The 16,377-nt window shown below is 54.9% G+C and overlaps 3 protein-coding genes across 3 annotated transcripts; all 3 read left to right on the top strand.

Annotated features, from left to right (window-relative positions):
- Positions 1–321: 321 nt before the first annotated feature.
- On the top strand, positions 322–4,820 carry CSUI_007441 (uncharacterized protein; the record flags this gene model as incomplete). The annotated part of the gene is made up of 3 exons (XM_068067586.1): positions 322–2,929; positions 3,254–3,917; positions 4,287–4,820. Coding segments are annotated over exons 1-3 (1,689 nt in total), but the record flags the coding sequence as incomplete, so codon positions are not given.
- A 294-nt stretch (positions 4,821–5,114) lies between these two features.
- On the top strand, positions 5,115–6,057 carry CSUI_007440 (uncharacterized protein). The gene has a single exon (XM_068067585.1). It carries the CDS (start codon positions 5,274–5,276, stop codon positions 5,502–5,504), a length of 231 nt encoding a protein of 76 aa, XP_067920428.1. The 5' UTR covers positions 5,115–5,273; the 3' UTR covers positions 5,505–6,057.
- A 992-nt stretch (positions 6,058–7,049) lies between these two features.
- On the top strand, positions 7,050–16,103 carry CSUI_007439 (pentatricopeptide repeat domain-containing protein; the record flags this gene model as incomplete). The annotated part of the gene is made up of 6 exons (XM_068067584.1): positions 7,050–12,268; positions 12,986–13,071; positions 13,632–13,761; positions 14,154–14,270; positions 14,791–15,263; positions 15,773–16,103. Coding segments are annotated over exons 1-6 (4,719 nt in total), but the record flags the coding sequence as incomplete, so codon positions are not given.
- Between the last annotated feature and the right edge of the window lie 274 nt (positions 16,104–16,377).

Raw genomic sequence — 16,377 nt, 5'->3', positions numbered from 1 at the left:
GTAAGCTCCGGTTCGACACTCCAGGCGGATGCCCAACAACCTCCTTTGGAAACGGAACTGTTAGCAGAAGGTACACGACGCTGTCGCTCTGAACAACAGTCCCAACCGCGAACAACCGCATCTAAGCCGTGAACACTTCAGCTTACGGCTTGATACGTGCTCTACCCAAACCCACGAGCACCAGAAAACGCCCTGGCGTTGTCCGCACGATCCACCACGTTTCGCCCTGGATTACGAGCGGCCCTTGGCGGACACCGCTAGGCAACGCGTGGTAAATCATTGATTTTTGTTGCCTCTCCTAGACGCCACTGAAGGATTCCTACCGTGGACCTGGAGTATCCGGAAGACCAAAACCACTCTAGCTCCGGAAGGTTCTGGAAATGCTGGCTGCGACGCGGCATCCTTTCTCTCTGCTTGCACTCGCGCACCCACGACTGTACAGGGAGAGGAGCGTTGGTCTCTATAGTCGGAACTGAGTGGGAGTGGTTAAAGTCCTGGAGTACAGCGCTGAAGAAACGCACGAAACGGGGAAGGAGTCACAACCACCGCAGGGAACCGCTCGGCTGACCGCTGATTTGCGGCGAGACTTCGTCCATTTAGCGGGCGTAGATGCTCGGTCAGCTCGGCATGCGCTAGTGATGGTGTCAGTCAGTCTGCAAGCCTACCGCAAACCACGGGAAAGCACAGCGCGGCGGTGCGTGATGTCCGACCAGCCAGCCCACCGGTCCATTCTGCGGACAGGGGACCGCGCCCCTACCACCCCATAATGGTTCAGCGGCTTATGCTCAGTCCGCCCTGTACTGGTTAGTTGCGAAAGCGGGCGCCAGGCTGGGACCATGGCGCAGAGCCAGATCGCGGACGGGGGGCGGCTGGAAACTCACCCGCTGGTGCTCCACCGGCACCAGTTCGCAACCATCACGCGGCAAGGACCACCGAGAAAGTGAGGGGAAGATTCTTCTGTACAAAAACTGCATACGTCCTCCTCAGAGATATGTTACTTTGTCGTGGCGTACATTGATCCGGTAGGCTTCCTTTGAAGTCTTGTTTTTACTGCGCGCAAAGCTTTACCACCCGTACTGAGCCAGCAGCTGGCGTGGCTCCAGCCCGGTCCGTGGAACCGGGAGGTAGGGGGTACTGTACCTTGGTTGCGAGTGTAGTCTAGAGGTTGGTAAATATCGGAAGCCTTTGTGTTGGAAATATTAGCGCAGTCTTATGAGATTTTGTAGCTTCAAAATTATCGGCCTTGCCTTTAGACCCATTGCAGATTGAATTATCGTTTGTTCGCCGGTCGTGGTCCATTGACTGACCAATGGACAATAGGTGAACCTGACCAACGGTAGACAGGAAAATGGTATTTTGGCAAGCGCTTGGTTCTTTTTGACGCGTACGTTTTTTTTTTCAGTGGCATAGTGAAGAGTTTTTCTCTGGCCGAAAGTGTGGGTGATAGCGTTCGGCTCTCCCTGGCGGGCTGTTTTTTCGTCGCGCCCCGTTGCGCCTGCTGTTAGTTTTTGTGCAAGGAAGGCAGTTCTTTTCCTGGGTCTTTTCGCCATTAGGAAGCAAGTCGAAGCACTGTGCCTTTTTCTTGCGGTGAAGCATGGAAGGAAGACGTACCTCGTGTTTTCTGCGCCCGACGGGTGGAGGGGGGGTATGAAGGCTGGGGCGTGCCGAGCAGGCGTGAAACGAAGTCGTTTTATTGTCATGTTTCACAGCTGTAGCCGGATATCCATTTGTACCTGCTTTGCGTGTATTCTCCTTGGGAGTCTACATAGCACGCAGTAGTATGCTGGTGTAGGCGTTTGCTTCTTCGCTTTGATAGTCGCGTGTTGGTTGATTGGTCTGGGCGCGGTCGGACACTCCGAGGGTTTACAGGGGCCTGCGGATCCGTTGACCCGTACAGCCGTCAAGTGTAGTTGGCGAGTTCGTTCACGTGGTTTTCTTCTCCTGGGGACAGTGTGTTGATGTTTTATTTGCAGCACTCAGTTTTGTCGATGCACGCCGCGTGCTAGTGAGCCTCCGTGTAGTAGTGAGTGTAGCGGAGTCAGAGGGCGCAGTGACAAGGCTCCTCGCCTGTCTGGAAGCTCCGTAGCCAGGAGGAAGCTCAGAACAGCCACCGGTCGTACCGGTTGGTACTGTGGAAGGGGAAGAGTGTTTTCGTGCGAGCACGTATGAGCTGCACAGGGCGTGTGCGTTATCCTTGGAAACGCATACTTGCTGTTGCGGCGAAGGCCGAAGACATAGAAGCTGACGAGTTGATTCATGGTTTCGTAAGTCGTCACCATAAAGGAACCGGGTCTCGTTCGTTTTCATCGATCAAAAGCCTTCCGTTATATCGTTGGCAGAAGGGTTCACGGGGTAGAGTCTTGTGTTTGGTGGAGACGTGTTTTGCCGTGGCGGCAGCAGTAGAAGTTCCAAGCTGTCACAGGGGGGTTTTTTCAACATGCTAGGTCGTCGTTCGTACGACCGTTTGCTGCGGTCTGACAGTGGGGGAGCGTATGGGTCGATGTCCTTTGACCCCACCATGGCCAATCTGCTTAGTCGAACCAGTTCTCACGGACAAGACGATTTGTTGTCGAGATTCTCGTCTCTCTCCTCTAGGGGCTCAGGTGACTTTGGGGGGTCCCGCGACTTCTTTGTCCCGTCCACGACACCTTTTCTTGTTGAAAGTCAGCTAGCGGCTACCCCTTCTGCGGTCATGCGTAGCGAGGAGCTCTTGAACGACGGAAGGAGCGAACGAGGCGATGATGAGCTGGCATCGGCTGAGCGGAGTGGGCGTCAGGGACTCGACGGGACAGACAGCAACCCCAGCTGTGGCGGTTGTGTTGCCCCGGATTCCGCTTTCAGGGGAGCGGGGTCCTCGGAGCCGGACCATCCGGTGGCGTTGTTCTGCAAGGAGGAGCCAACAGAGTTCGGAGGAGTCCAGTCAGAGACAGTGAGTGTACTTCGCGCAACATCAGCACAGGCCGTGGTTCGCAACTTTTTTTTCTTGGTGGGAACGCCAGTTTTGGAAGTGTAGTTGGGACGCCCTTGGGTGTGAGTCGAGTTAGCCATCAATTGGGCGACGAACAGCTTTTGTATGCAAAGAAGTCGTCTGGTAGGTACCGGCGTGGTGGACTTTCACTACATAGCTGGGATCAGAGCTTGACTACGGACTACCGTTGTGGTAACTATGCCTGAGATACGACATCAGAGCCCGATAGGAACAGATTATACAGTGATTATGTGCGCTGGAGCGAGCTCGTGTGTTGTTTTTCAGGGGGGGCCGCTTCCGTTTTTTGGTGAAGAGTCAGCGGTGGCGTCGCGGATAGAAAATGCCACGAACTCAACGAACATTGAAGGCATGCAGACTCCGTCGTTCGCCGCTTTGGACTGCTGTTCAACTATGAGCAGCATGGAGAACCTGCTGGTTCAGACAGGTGGCGGAGCGTCCATGCATTTGTCGGGACGTCGGTTTTGTGGAGAGGTTCCTCAGATGGCGTCAGCGGCAGGATCGAGCGGCAGTAGTGTGCCCAATGGAAGTGTTGAAGGGTACTTTTCAACGGGTTGCCAGCAGGTGCCCGTAGTTGCTCCGGTGGTGTCTGCCAGTCAGACCGTCGAATGTTCAACCCCGTGGCAGGGATCAGCAGGCATGGCGTTGGCTCCAGAGCAATACGGTTTGCTGTTTCAGAAGCAGCAGGTTGAGGGGCCTGCTGACCGGCAGAAGTGGGATCAGGTCACAGGGCAGTACCAGACAGGAGGAGGTCCTGGGGGGGAATACCTCATCCTTCGGGGACCTTACCAGTGGTCTGGAGAGTGGGTGATGCGTGGCCAGCAAGGGGGAGGAGCGGAAGCAGCAGATTCGTCATTGAGTTTTGAGGGAAACCCTCCAAGCTTTACCAGTGAGCCGCCGACCTCAGGAGTGGCTATGGAGAGCGCTGACGGTAGGTGAGAGTAACGTTTGGTGGTCTGGTGAGGCAGCGGTTTTCATTTTTCGAGTAGGGTAGTGGTTGGGTTCGCATTATCCCCAGATAGAGGCGGAGGCAAATTCTCCCTCGTGTAGAGTGACCGCGAAGGGGCTGACGGAATGTTGGAGGCGAAGCAGAGCACAACCGCTGTTGGTGTTAGACTGTTCGAGAGCCAGTGCGCCGCAGTGCGTTGTCAGGCGCTAGCGGTAGTTGTAATGTATGTGAGCAGTTAAGTGGCACGCACCCACGCTGATGTTGCAGTCTCGGTTTCGTTGTGTGCTGCTTCTCTTGTGGCGTTGTGCGAAATTGAGTCTTGCATGGTGTCTTCTCTTTTACAATATGCAGTGGTGACTGACGGGCAGTTTTCAGGCGCTCTTTCTGAAGCCGTGTCCCCTACGTCGTCCACTTCGACGAACATAGGTTCCGTAGTTCGGCGCACGGGGCTGGATGGAGACGGGCTGACAGACTATTCTTCGAAACTCGGTGGTTGCACGAGCTTGTCTCCCGCTGTCAGCGTCGGAGTGGGTACCTCACCTGTTTCTGTTCACACGCCGAGCGGAAACACGACGGCGGTGAACTCAGGGGGAATCACGTCAGAGGGGAGCTGCAATGGATCACAGGCGGCCCCGGATGAGACGCCCGGAGCGCTGACGCTGCCGCATGTGACAAGCAGCAGTGGCAGTAGTGAGGCGGGTGAGATGCACTCAGAGAATGAGGAGAGGTCAATGGAAGAAGGAGAGCGGTGCATTACTGAGCTTACGAGGGGGAACAGATGCATAAGGGGCGCACCTCGCGCGACTGTTCAGCAACTGTACGGTCAGACGTACGACCTTGAGGCGCTGGCACTGGAAATCGATCGCACTTCGCTAGATGCTTTAGACACGGGAGAAATAAGAAGGGATTACTATCCTGGAGTCAAGTTCCCAGTCGGAGACCTGGGACGCAAGTTGCTGCTAATTGCCGTGAGGGAAAAAATGGAGGTGAGCTTCCAAGAGGAACATCGTTCTCGTTTAAAAGTGCTCGTGTGTACAGGTGTCGCCACGCCCTCTGGGAGTCAGGGATCTGAGGTCATGACGTAGTGTGTTCTAGAGTGCGCGGTAGCGGTTCTCGCTTCTGTTCTGGATACGATGCCTGAGCCGTGTCCCAGGTAGGCGTAGGTGTGAAAGTCGTTTCTAGCATGTTCCCTCGTGTTGGGGTCGGCGTGATGAACCGTGTGATGAGTGATGTCACCGGCTGGTTCCGAGCACTGTGCGTGCGGTGCAGGCGGGCACTTGTGGGCAGCTAAAGTTTCTGACACTTACTGATCTTTTCCGACTCGCTCACGAACTAGGCATGTGGAGCTTCGCGTTGAAGGTGTCGATGGCGTACAAAGCTGGAGGGTTACGTATTCCGAAGGGCGGACTAGGAAGCGGCGGCAGAGGGGGGAGTAGAGATGAGTTGTGGTTCGCTAAGGAGACGAAGCGCCGTCGCAAGGGCCGCAGAACGGGACGGGCGAAGACGAAGAGCGGCACTTTGCGTGCAGTGAAAGCAGAGGACATTGATTGTTCGGATCAAGAGCTATGAAAGGTGCGCGGAGTGGCCATGTCCTGATACTGTTCCAGAGTGACCGAGCGGGTGTTGAAAGTTTCGAGTGTGCTTAAGCTCTTCTTCGCTTTCCTCCAGATGTCCTGGTTGTTCTGAAGCTGTCACGATCCGATTTCATCAAGAATTGACTCTCGTCTTTCGCCGTGTGGTAATAAAAGCTTAGGGGGCAGCTGTTTAACCCGTGGTTAGTATCGGTGTTTTCGCCTTGGCGGGGTCCCCGGTGATTGTGTCGTGTGTTTGGCTCTCGCGGTCGTGGTGACCGTGGTGCCAAGCCGGGTAATGTTAGTAGTTGTGTTTTAACAGGGAACGGTGCAGCTGGGGGTCAGTCACCTCGCCAACCGTTGCTATTCCATCGGGCAACCACTTTTTCGCGTAGAGAGCCGTGCTGCTTCCGTAGTCGCCTGCAGCTCTCATTCTGCTTTTTTGTGTCGACTCGTGGACGACTGAGGTCAATGACGATTGTTGAGCCTGTGAAGCCGCGGGACACTTCGAAGCGTTTCTGTGGGGCCGTATGAAGTACGCGTCTCGGGACAAGCAGGATCTGAAGAATTGTGTGACCTGTGGTATTATCGAAGTCCAGTCTCCTGAAGATAAGACGACGGGTGGCTGCAATTGCCAAGACAAATCACACTGGGACATCCGAGGCGGAAAAGACTTCGCTGCTGTTCCGATAACAGTTGCGAGAGGTGCCGCAGAGGCTGCAGGTGCAGCCTCCCCATTACGAATTGAGTAGCCGTGGTCAGAGTAGCGTAGCGGTTTTGCCCGTTGTGGGCCACTGGCGCCTGTTGTACAGTCCATGCTGTTGTCGGAGGCGGAGAAAAGAGAGGTCGCCAAGGGTGACAGTCAGTGTGACACAATTGTCATGGAGCGTAGCACACGCCGAGACGCGGCCTGATTTGGAAGGGGGGGCCAGCCGCAGCGGCGGTTGATACCAAACGGCCCTCGTGTTCAAGGTAATGTCCGGTTGCTGCTTTTCAGTCGTCTTCTCGAGTAGCAGTGGAAACAGCCGTATGAGCACACTTCCTTGGGAGAGGGCCATTCGTGTAGGGGACATCTCCAACAGGACACTGCAGCGTTACAGACCGGCGTCGCTGAAGAGAGACAGCTTGAAGGGCGGCAGGTGGGCCGAGGGCTTAGCATACGTGCGCAGGGCTTCACGTGAACGTTGTGTGGGCTGAAGGCTGCCCTTCTGAACGGCATGATCGGAAGTGTCTAGTTTGACAAACACGGCCAGTGCCAAACAGCCGACGGCATCGCTTGGATTTGACCCGAAGCCGGTTTCAAATGTGGGGTCTAGCGTACCGCAATGGTCAGAGAAATCTCACCTGGTGGGGGACGCAGGTGATGACGTCAGTTGCTTAGTTTGAAGCTTTCGGCAGCTGCTTCACTTTTTGCGGACTGAACTCGGCTGCAGAGGTACTGTCACAGACTGAGTCAGTCAAGACTGTCCGGCTTCCACCTGGCATGCATGCGCTTGGACAAACGAGAAACCGAGCATCTTTGTGGTATCCAGAAAAGACATCTTGCTTATCGATCTAGTGCTCTTTCCTCCTTCGCAAGGCGGCATCTAAAAGTTGCTCCAAACGGGGAACTCAGAAATGGCTCGCCGGGCCGAGGGTCGTGCCCATCGATCGAAGCCCGGGCAGCAGCGTCTCGATACAGCGGGGCCTGTTGTCTCGTGCCGCGGAAAGCTAACTTCTGTTATCTGATGCCCGGGCGGACCTGAACCTGTGGGTCGCCCGTACTTCTCCAGCCGGGATTTCTGTACGAGGCCATCGTTGCTGCTTTGGTGTCTTAGGGTGCTCCGGCTCCCATTCGTTCATCTTGGTGTTTTATCTTCGCCACATCACATGCGGACCACCAGGGGGGTTAAATTCTCCGAGGAGGCGGCGAGGCGTGATAGAAGGGGTCTTTTGCATAGCTCTGTCTGCGCGGTCTACCAACGATTCAGTCGCACACCCCTATGATCGCGTTTCTTTGCGACCGGAGCCTGGCGTCGACTGGTACTGTTTTTTCCCACGTCGCCGGCCGCAACACAGCTTGTTCGAAGGAGTTTGCAAGTAGGAGGCCCGGCGCGTCTTTCTCGCGTTATTCACACCACTTCTGTGCATACTTCATACCCCCAATTATTTTCATCACTGGGTCCGTGTGCTTGTGCTCGGATCAGTTCGAAGACCTTTTCGTGCTTTATTGTCAGTCACTGTCAATGGGATCCTTCCTCTGCTGTTCCCGCTCAGGCTGTCAGCGGCGGTGCCATCCAGTTCATGGAGCCGCAGCCCGGCGCAGCAGACGAGCGCAGCAAGCGTTAGTTTTGGGTAAGAGCAGCCCGGGCCATGTCCACGATCAGTCTTTTCTTGACGGTGGCATGGCGAGACGCGAACCCCCCGTCTTCATCCCAGACACACCTTCCTCTACTTCGCCTAGAGACGACCAAGGCTCAGCCTGCTCGGCTTCCAGGCCGTTTCGATGACTGCATGAGTCGAGATTCAGCCGCTTCAGACGCTACAAGGATTTCGACTCCGCCCCCGCATGTGTCGAATAGGTTGTGAACTATTTGTTATAGAAGTGGCATCGACAACAAGCTTCTTCCGCTGTCCTCAAAATTACGAAGCAATCTTTCCTTCTTCTCAGCGTCACATCTTTCTCTCGGGGCGCCCGTGTATATTGCGGTCTATCCCCTCGTATCCGCAGCTTAGTGTCCTCTTCAAAAGTAGAGAGGTGGTGTTGAGTGCTGGCCGACTTCGAGTTTCAAGGCGGTTGATTGTTGAAGCACTTGACAGGTACAGCAGGTGCGAAGGAATATGACGTAGACTAGCTGTTGGTGTCACCTTGGTGCCTTCACTCCGGGGAAGGTAATTCGTGTTACGCTTGAGGACCTTCATGACATGTGTGTATGGCTCCGGTGGTGCTCTATGCCTGCACCTGCTGGCATCCCCTTTTGATGAATGGAAGAGTACAGACCGGCTGACCCTGCGTCTAGCAGCACGACTCCTGGCTTCGGTTCGTTCTTGATATAGCTGCTCTTCGCAGTTCGGATAGCGTAATGATTTTTGGTGTGGAGGCTGCTTTCCTTCCTGAGGGAGACTTCCCGGTCTTCCCGGTCTTCCTCGATCTTCTTAGGCAGGGGCACTGCCTGAGAGGAGTGCACGGACGAATCAAGGATGGGACACCTCTTGTGTCGTCGGTGCACCCTGTTTGTCTTCCTTGGTTTCAGTGTCATTGTTTTCGCGTGCTCGGATCGATGGCAGACCGTAACTGTAACGGTTCGTCACTCTAGAGTCTTTCATTTGGTTTCTCTCGTCTTTCCTGTGTCTCTTTTCTTCGTTCCCGCATTTACTGGGGTGCTTTTCGTGCGCCGCTCCTCGGGGGTGTCGTCCCTGTCTGTGACGAAGCTTGGTCTTTTATTGTTTCGCAATGTAGTTTTTCTCTTTGCGAGCTTACTGTTTCTGGTCCTTGTGAGGGGGGAACGCATCCGTTGTGGGGTGGGTCACGTTTCAAAGCCCCCGCCCTCGCCGCCTTGTTGTGCTCACGGTGGTCGGAGGCCTGCAGCAGTGTCGTCCTTTTCCCACACTCCTTTCTTTTCATTCCCTGATTTTTCTCCCGGCCTCTCTCGAACTGTCAAACCCAGGCCGACATCAGCTGACAGTTTCCTCCAAGAGTGCTTACAGCACGACGCAGTTGAGAGAGGCAACGATGCTGCTGCTTGTCCAGCGAGGAAGAGGATCACTCCTACAGGATCATCGCCGCATTGTTTCGTTTCTAGTGTGACGGCGGGAGTGAACTATTCCCACAGATCCGGTCCCGTGGCCTCAAAAAGCATCTCGTTTGGAAGGGCGCAGGCATCGCTGCCAGCCCGTCCCGTTGGGTTACCTCACCCAGTGTGCCGTGTCGTTTCATCGTGGACGGTGCTGCCGGTAGCACACGGGAAGGAAAGAAGAGCAAAAGGAGGCAGAAAGCACAGCCTGGCTGCCGAAGGTTGGGGGGTGGCAAAAACACGACAGCGTGAGTGTCCGTTTAATGCGCTGCATAGTCTCTGCCTTGTTCGTTGCACAGGAAGGGCTGAGGGGGTCGGGAAAGCAGACGAGGAAGGCGGTGGGAGGACAGGGCCGATCGAAGAAGACCTAAAAATCGAGTTTTTGCAGGAGAGAACTGGAGTAGACAAGATCGGACAACGAGGGGATCCGCGTGGGAGAGAAGATGGCGAGGTCGCAGGACACACAAGAGAGAACGTGCCCAGCGTGCCGCTGAGCAAGGTAAGGTGCACTCTATATACAGAGAGGAACAAGCCATGCACTGACGTTGGTGAACTGCGGTTAGGAAAGGCGTACAGCGGAGATGGGAAGGGGGGAGAAGACGACGAGAGCCGGAGCCCTCTACAGCCCCTCTCCTGTGTGTCGTTTCACGCCGGAGACCAGCGGAAAAGTACTTCTATGTCCCCTGTTCCTCTCCGTTCTGTGTCTGCTTTTTCTTCCACGGACGCAACTGCTACACCCCAGGGATGTCAAGTCAGGCATGCCCGAGGTCATGTTGGGAATTTCACAGGGATCCCGACATGTAAAGGCTCGCCTGGAGGGGTAAAAAACGCTGACGACCAGCGGCATGAAGCTACGAGTTCTTCCTTCCCTTGTGCCTCGGTTTGCTCCCCTTCCGCTTCCTGTCTTGGTGGGCCAGCCTCATTTTCCGCCCCGTCGTCCGCGTTCCCAGAGAAGATTTTCTTGCATGCTGCCATAGGGGCGGCTAAGTCGGAGCGGGGGGACTGGTTGCAGGTACTCCAGCACGTTCGAGACGCTGTACAAACTCTTCACGCCGCTTTGGATCGTGAGGAGTCCCTATTGCTGTCCCACTTTTTTCGCGCTGGTGAAAGGTCGGGGTTAAGCATTGCTGAAAGGGCTTGTGTGCGTAAAGGTCGCGACGGGTTGTCATCTCGTCTTCGCAGCTTTATCAGTTCCGTGAACGTTCTCTTCGTGTTGCTCACATCGCAGGAAGCAGGGGTCGACCATCACGATGAAAACCCTATAGAAGAGCGACTGCTGAAGTCTTTCATAGACTGGGGGTCTACCGGACACCCTTCTCACTTTCCTACATCTGTCCCTTCTCGAGGGTCTCCAACCCACGCGCCTTCCGTGAATTCTCACGAGCGACATAGGCCGTCCCACTGCCACCCCCTCGGAGACAGTGCTGACGTGCTGAGTGCGGTTGGGCTCGAGAGTAACTCGCAAAAGCAAGCGGGACAGAATGAAGCCGAGGTTTCTCCTGAATGCTTGGCGACTGAGTGCCTTTCTAAGTCTCACGTTGAGGGCGTTTTCAGAGCTGCAGCAGAAGGTCAAAGGATCCGATCTTCACTTTTAGTTGCCTTACGTGTGTACACGCAGTTAGGCCAGCTCCAACGAAGACTCATTCGTTTCTGGAGACTTCAGCGCCGTGTTGTTGAGAGTTCGCAGTGGCGTGACATTTTGAAAAATGCCTCCACGAGTGGAGCGGCAGGCGATAATGGACGGTCGGATGATGCAATGCAGTCTCACCAGAGTAGTGCTGCCCTTGCTCAGGCCACGGCAGATGAGCTCAGGGGTCTGCTGCCTGCTCAGAACACGCCGGCTAACTCCGTACGGGTTTGGGATGACTGGCCACATTTCAAAGAAGATGTGCCCCAACAGGTTGAAAAGAGGTTTTCAGAGAATAATTTCAAGCAAGAAGTAGAGGGAGGAAAAGACACTGTAGCTTCTCTGAACAGTTCCGGAGGAAAAGAATTTTCCGAAGACGATGTAGTGGGGAAGAGAGCTGTCGGTTCGACAGCTCCGGAGAAGGGCGACCCTGCTTCAGGTGGCCACTCCAGTGTGTACGAGACAGTTTCTGTAACGACTTTATTCCCTGTAAGCGCTTGCGTGACGACGGCCCTTTTATCTTCCTTGGGAGACTTGTGTAGCAGCTGCGGCAGTGGAAGTAAGAAAGCTGTTTTCTCAGGTCGCGGCTGTCCGAACGGTGTTTGGCTCGTACCGCTTGTTGTGACCATCTGGCAGGATGCGAGAAATGCGCATCACACATTACTTAGGCTGTTGGCCCAACAGCAGAAGAGACGGCAAGGTGCCCTCCACCCATGGCGACCGGAAATGGGCGATACTCGGGCTGCAGAGATGGACAGAATACCACGTGTAGGCGCATCTTGCGGCGTGACACCAACGCGGGCAGCTACTACGGGAAGCGTTACAAGGAAGTCAGGGCCGGGAAGTACCTGTGGCGGACGCCCGCCGGATATGCAGTGGAAGAGTCAGTTTGGAGAACGTGCAGCAGAGGGCCGAGTCCACGTGGTGAAACCTTCTAAGGAAGCCCCTGCCATCGTTCCTTGCGACGACATACGGAAAGACCGAGTGGTTCACAGCTCCATGCGTGACTTTGAGAAGTCAGGAGAGCAGGGACATCAAGGAGGCGATGCAAGTGACGTGGTTTCGCTCACAAAACAGGTCGCGGCTTTTGGAGAGACAGGAGAAAGGGAGGAGCGAACTGCGTGGACTGAGCATGGTTCGGGAAGCAGAGACTTCGAGGACGACAAGGATGAGAGTCCCGACGTAGCGCTTGGTGGCCTTGAAGCCGCACAGGACGACAATCCCAAGGAGAGGCGTCAAACGCAGAGAGCGCCTCCTAAGACTGTCCTTGATGTGGCAGCCTGCAATGCGTATATGAACGTGCTCGCCAGGTGCAGGGCTAACGCGTCATCTAGTGCGGCGGCAATGTCCGTGTTTCGGGAGGTATGCGGTAACCGTTGTGTGCTTCTATTGCTTGTTTGTTAGCAGGTCCTTACATCCATGTACGGACTTGTGCGGACTGCGTGTGTTCGAATATGGCATTACAAACGTAGCCTTCAGCACGAGCTGTCCGACTGTGCCAGTTGACAACTCTCATCACTCCCCGACGAAAGCCCATCGTGGCTCGGTGCTCGTATAGACAACTACTGCTTCCATTGTCTACGGTGTTCTACGGACGTGATATTTCATTCCTAGTGTAGTAGCGGCTCAGGTGTTAGCTGGATGCGGCTTCTTTTGTTCGTCAATTGCGCAAATAGCAGACACAACTCCCTGTTGCGTCGTGTTTCACTGTTGCTTGGAGTCAGGCGTAACGAGGAAACGACACGGTTTTTGTAAGTGGTACTTGTCACTCTTTAGCGGACATCTGGAAGCTGGCTGCTCGGTTTACCTCGTGTGCAGGGAGACCACGGTATGCGAATAGTTTGTTACCGGACAACAGCTGGGTGTACGATCGTTGAACACGCTATGTGGGCTGTTTGACTGGTCCGTCATGCCTCACCAGCTATCACCTTGCGACGCGGACTATACGATATGCGCAGTCTCTCATGCAGATCATAAAAAAGGCGGGGCGTGGGAGTGTGTGTGAATGTCGGAGCTTGACGCGTCTCAGTGAAGAACTCTGTGCATGACGGCTCTGTGGTTTGGCTTGGCTGTTGGCAGATGACAGAGGAGCTCGGTATGACACCCGATTTGAAGACGTTTCACACTTTAATGGATACATTCGCGAAGGAAGGCGATGTTCAGAGGTGGGTGATTGCCTATCATGTGCGTGATGTGAGAAACTCAAGAGTTGTTAGATGTAGGCACAGCGGCGTCAACAGACCCCGGAGACCCTGCGGGAAACCACGAGTTTTTCGATGCCCTGGCGTTTCGGGCACGCAGCGCTCCCGCAGCGAGTGGCGGTGCAGTACCGCGCACTGTTCTGCTGCAGTGAAGGCCCCCGGGTATAGAGACCTGGGATACTAAGTATCATCTGTACTGAATGTGCATGACATGGTACCTAATCGCAAATTTCGTTGTCTTCACTCCAGCGTGACCACAAGGGACCCGCACCTGAGAACACACTTATTTAGGGACTACCACATCCTGTGGGCAGAAACGATCTGGACATACAGGGTTTTCAGCTGGGGGGATAGCACCTGAACGCAAATCTGTTGCCTGCTGCAAGACGTTTACTCTGGTGGGTGAAAGCTTCGGCCCACGAGCTCGTGGATATTCTGTTTTCCCGTGAGAGGCGACTGTTTTACTATCTTATGTTTACGGACGCCGTCACCAACGGAGTCTCCGTTTGAGGTGTCCACTCCAGTGTCACAGGCGGCTTCAGGGCTCTTCTGAATGCGGGGCTTCATCCCAATACGCGCACTTTCTCTATTCGGTTTCACGCGGCCGCTCAACAGGGGGACATTGTGGCCGCGAGAGAAGCGCTTTTTGACATGGTGGGTTCCGCCGCCTTTTCGGGGCCTCTCGTGGAGAATAACCCAGTAGGGCAGTCAACACAGACACTTTGCTGCTGGGGTTGCTAGAGCGAGGTTTCTGTTTAGGTGTTTTCGTTTGGTTCTTTCACGAAGCAGCAACCTGGCTGAAGCCTTCTTCGCCTGTATTTACCTACCTTCTCATACAAGAACCAGAAGCGTCGCTACATAGACCACTAGTCTACAGAAAAGCCTCTTGGACTGCTTCATCTGGACTTGGGACTATCCAGGCTCCCCTCACGAAGCTTTCCCTTCCAAATTTCTCACGTCAATAAGATTCACGAGTGCTTTGCTAGACCCGTGCCGGACAGCGCCCAGTTGGACTTTTTGAATCGGTGCGGCTGGTCTGCTTTCAGGAAGCTTGGGGAGTTCAGCCAAACGCTTTCGTCTTCACCACACTAATTCACTTATGTACGAAATCCGGGAACTACGCAAGTGCAGTCAGGCTGTTCAGAGAGATGATTGGCACCAAGGTAAAAGTGAAAGGAGCAGCTTCGTCTCTGATTCTGAACAGGGGTAAAAAGGCCAAGCTCGCTCTCGACAGCACACTTCTCAGCTGGGGCGATTCTTGAAGGCTTAGCAGCGTCCTGACCAGATGTCCGTCCGAAGACCCCAGACGGTTGGTATATGCGCTAGATGTTAGGCTCCTGTCTTGTTCATTGTTGCAAGCCGGGTGCCAGGGCACCGCTCTGCTTACCCACGAGTGGTCCTGCAACTGGGGACAGTACAGGACCGTCAAGAGCGAGCATTTTTTCGCGGCTGGCTGCTTACGTTCTGGGGGCGCAATTCTTTTGCGACCACTAACCTAGTGCTTGTAGACACTTTAGACTCCGAGCAAGTGGCAAGCGAGTCATCATGGGGGTTGGGGCATAGCAGTTTCGCTAGGGTACGAGGCCGGTACCCAGTATTGAAAGCGGCGTAACAACGGTGGCGTCCCGACGATGCGGTTTGTTATGAGTGTGTGTGTGTGTGCTTTGCCATGTACGACCGCAGGTGAAACCAACCGTAGCCTCCTGGACCGCTCTTCTGGATGCTTGCTGCAAAGCCGCGGTAAGCGGCACACGATTGTCGGCTTCCTCAACGAAAATTTCGGCGTTTAGCCCTCCCGCAGGCTCTGGGATTTGCCTGACCGCAGAGAAGCCACTTGCAACCGACACGGCAGGGGAGGGTGTATCTGTAAGGGATCCGCCGCGTCACATTTCCCTGAGTGGCCGTTTTGAAGATAGTCCCTTTTACCGGTACAGGGTCGATGAAGGGCCAGCCACAACAGCTGGGCGAGACGTTGGAACCCAGGGCGGTCAAAAGCCGCACGGCGCGAAATCTTCCAGCGGGTTGGCGCGAGGAGATACGAGGTTACTTGGCTTGACCGAGCGGAGGGTCTCACAAGATGACAACGCTCTACAGCTTCGCCTGTGGCTTATTAGTGCCGTTCGTGCGATGCTGGCGTGCGGTGTGTTTCCGAACGAGTGAGTAGTGTGTTTTCGGCCCTCAATTCGAGGGCCCAAGCATGTTCTTCAATAAGCCGCGTTTTTGGGAGGACACCGTAGGAAGCAGAAGGGCGGAGAGACCCGGAGGTTGCCAAATGCATCCGAGTAAATGCGTAATTGTGGCGTGCAGACTGAGCTCGTGTCTTCTCCGAAAGTTCCGTTTGCTTCTTTGCTTGAATTTGACGGTGAGTCGTCCAAAGGAAGAGAGCAAGCAGGACAGTCCAGCGTCCGTGCGGGACCGTGGGGGGTTGCGTTCACGCATTTGAGGGCTACGTGCTAACAGAAAAGAAAGTTTGTTGAGTGATCGCACATTCTCCAGATTCACAGAAATACCCCGGATACTCTGCATGGCTGCTTGTACACTGCTTGTACACACAAGGAGACGGGGCCACTTGGTATATGCTACGTGCCAATGCAAAACAGCTAGCTGTACGTAATTCTCATGTGGTTTTCTAGCTCGGAGGGGACTTTCCTCTGCGGGCGTTCAGAAGGACATGCAACGTGCTTCTCTACGGGCTTTTACGCCACCCGAATCCTGCTGTACACTTCAATGCCGCCGTAGACGTTTGCCGCTTTATTGCCGAAGGAGGGTTCTCCGTCAATCAGCTGACCTTCACCTCGTTGATATCGGGTTTGCACAAGCGAGCCGGCCCCTCTTCATTGTCCGTCGGAAGTCCCCGCTTTGCGGCGACCGCGCGCTTGGCTCTCCTGTCGTATCCTCGTACTGATGAGCCAGCGCGAGGCGCGGCCCAAGCCAACTTCGGAGATGAGCTGTCCCGAGATGGAGAACGGTCCATGGTAAGATCTCGACAAGGCGTATTTAGCCGTACGCAAACCGGACAAAACTCGAGCTGACGGATGCTAGCGTAGCACCGTGTTAGCGATCTGGATCCACTGCGTAGAGGCGAACGTAGAGGAATTTATCCGAGGGCCGACAGCATGGCGCCCTCTTCTCTAGACGCAGGCATATATGTTGTGAGTGTTCTAGCTTAGTGTAGTAGGGCGGCATATTTTTGGCGAGCGCCACCGGGTGTGTAGCTCAATGGGAGAGCAGCCGACTGCAGATCGGCAGGTTCATGGTTCAATTCCGTGC

The sequence above is a fragment of the Cystoisospora suis genome (genome assembly GCF_002600585.1).
Source record: "Cystoisospora suis strain Wien I chromosome Unknown contig_3938, whole genome shotgun sequence".
Lineage (NCBI taxonomy): Eukaryota > Apicomplexa > Conoidasida > Eucoccidiorida > Sarcocystidae > Cystoisospora > Cystoisospora suis.
This window is presented reverse-complemented; position numbering and strand designations above follow the sequence as displayed.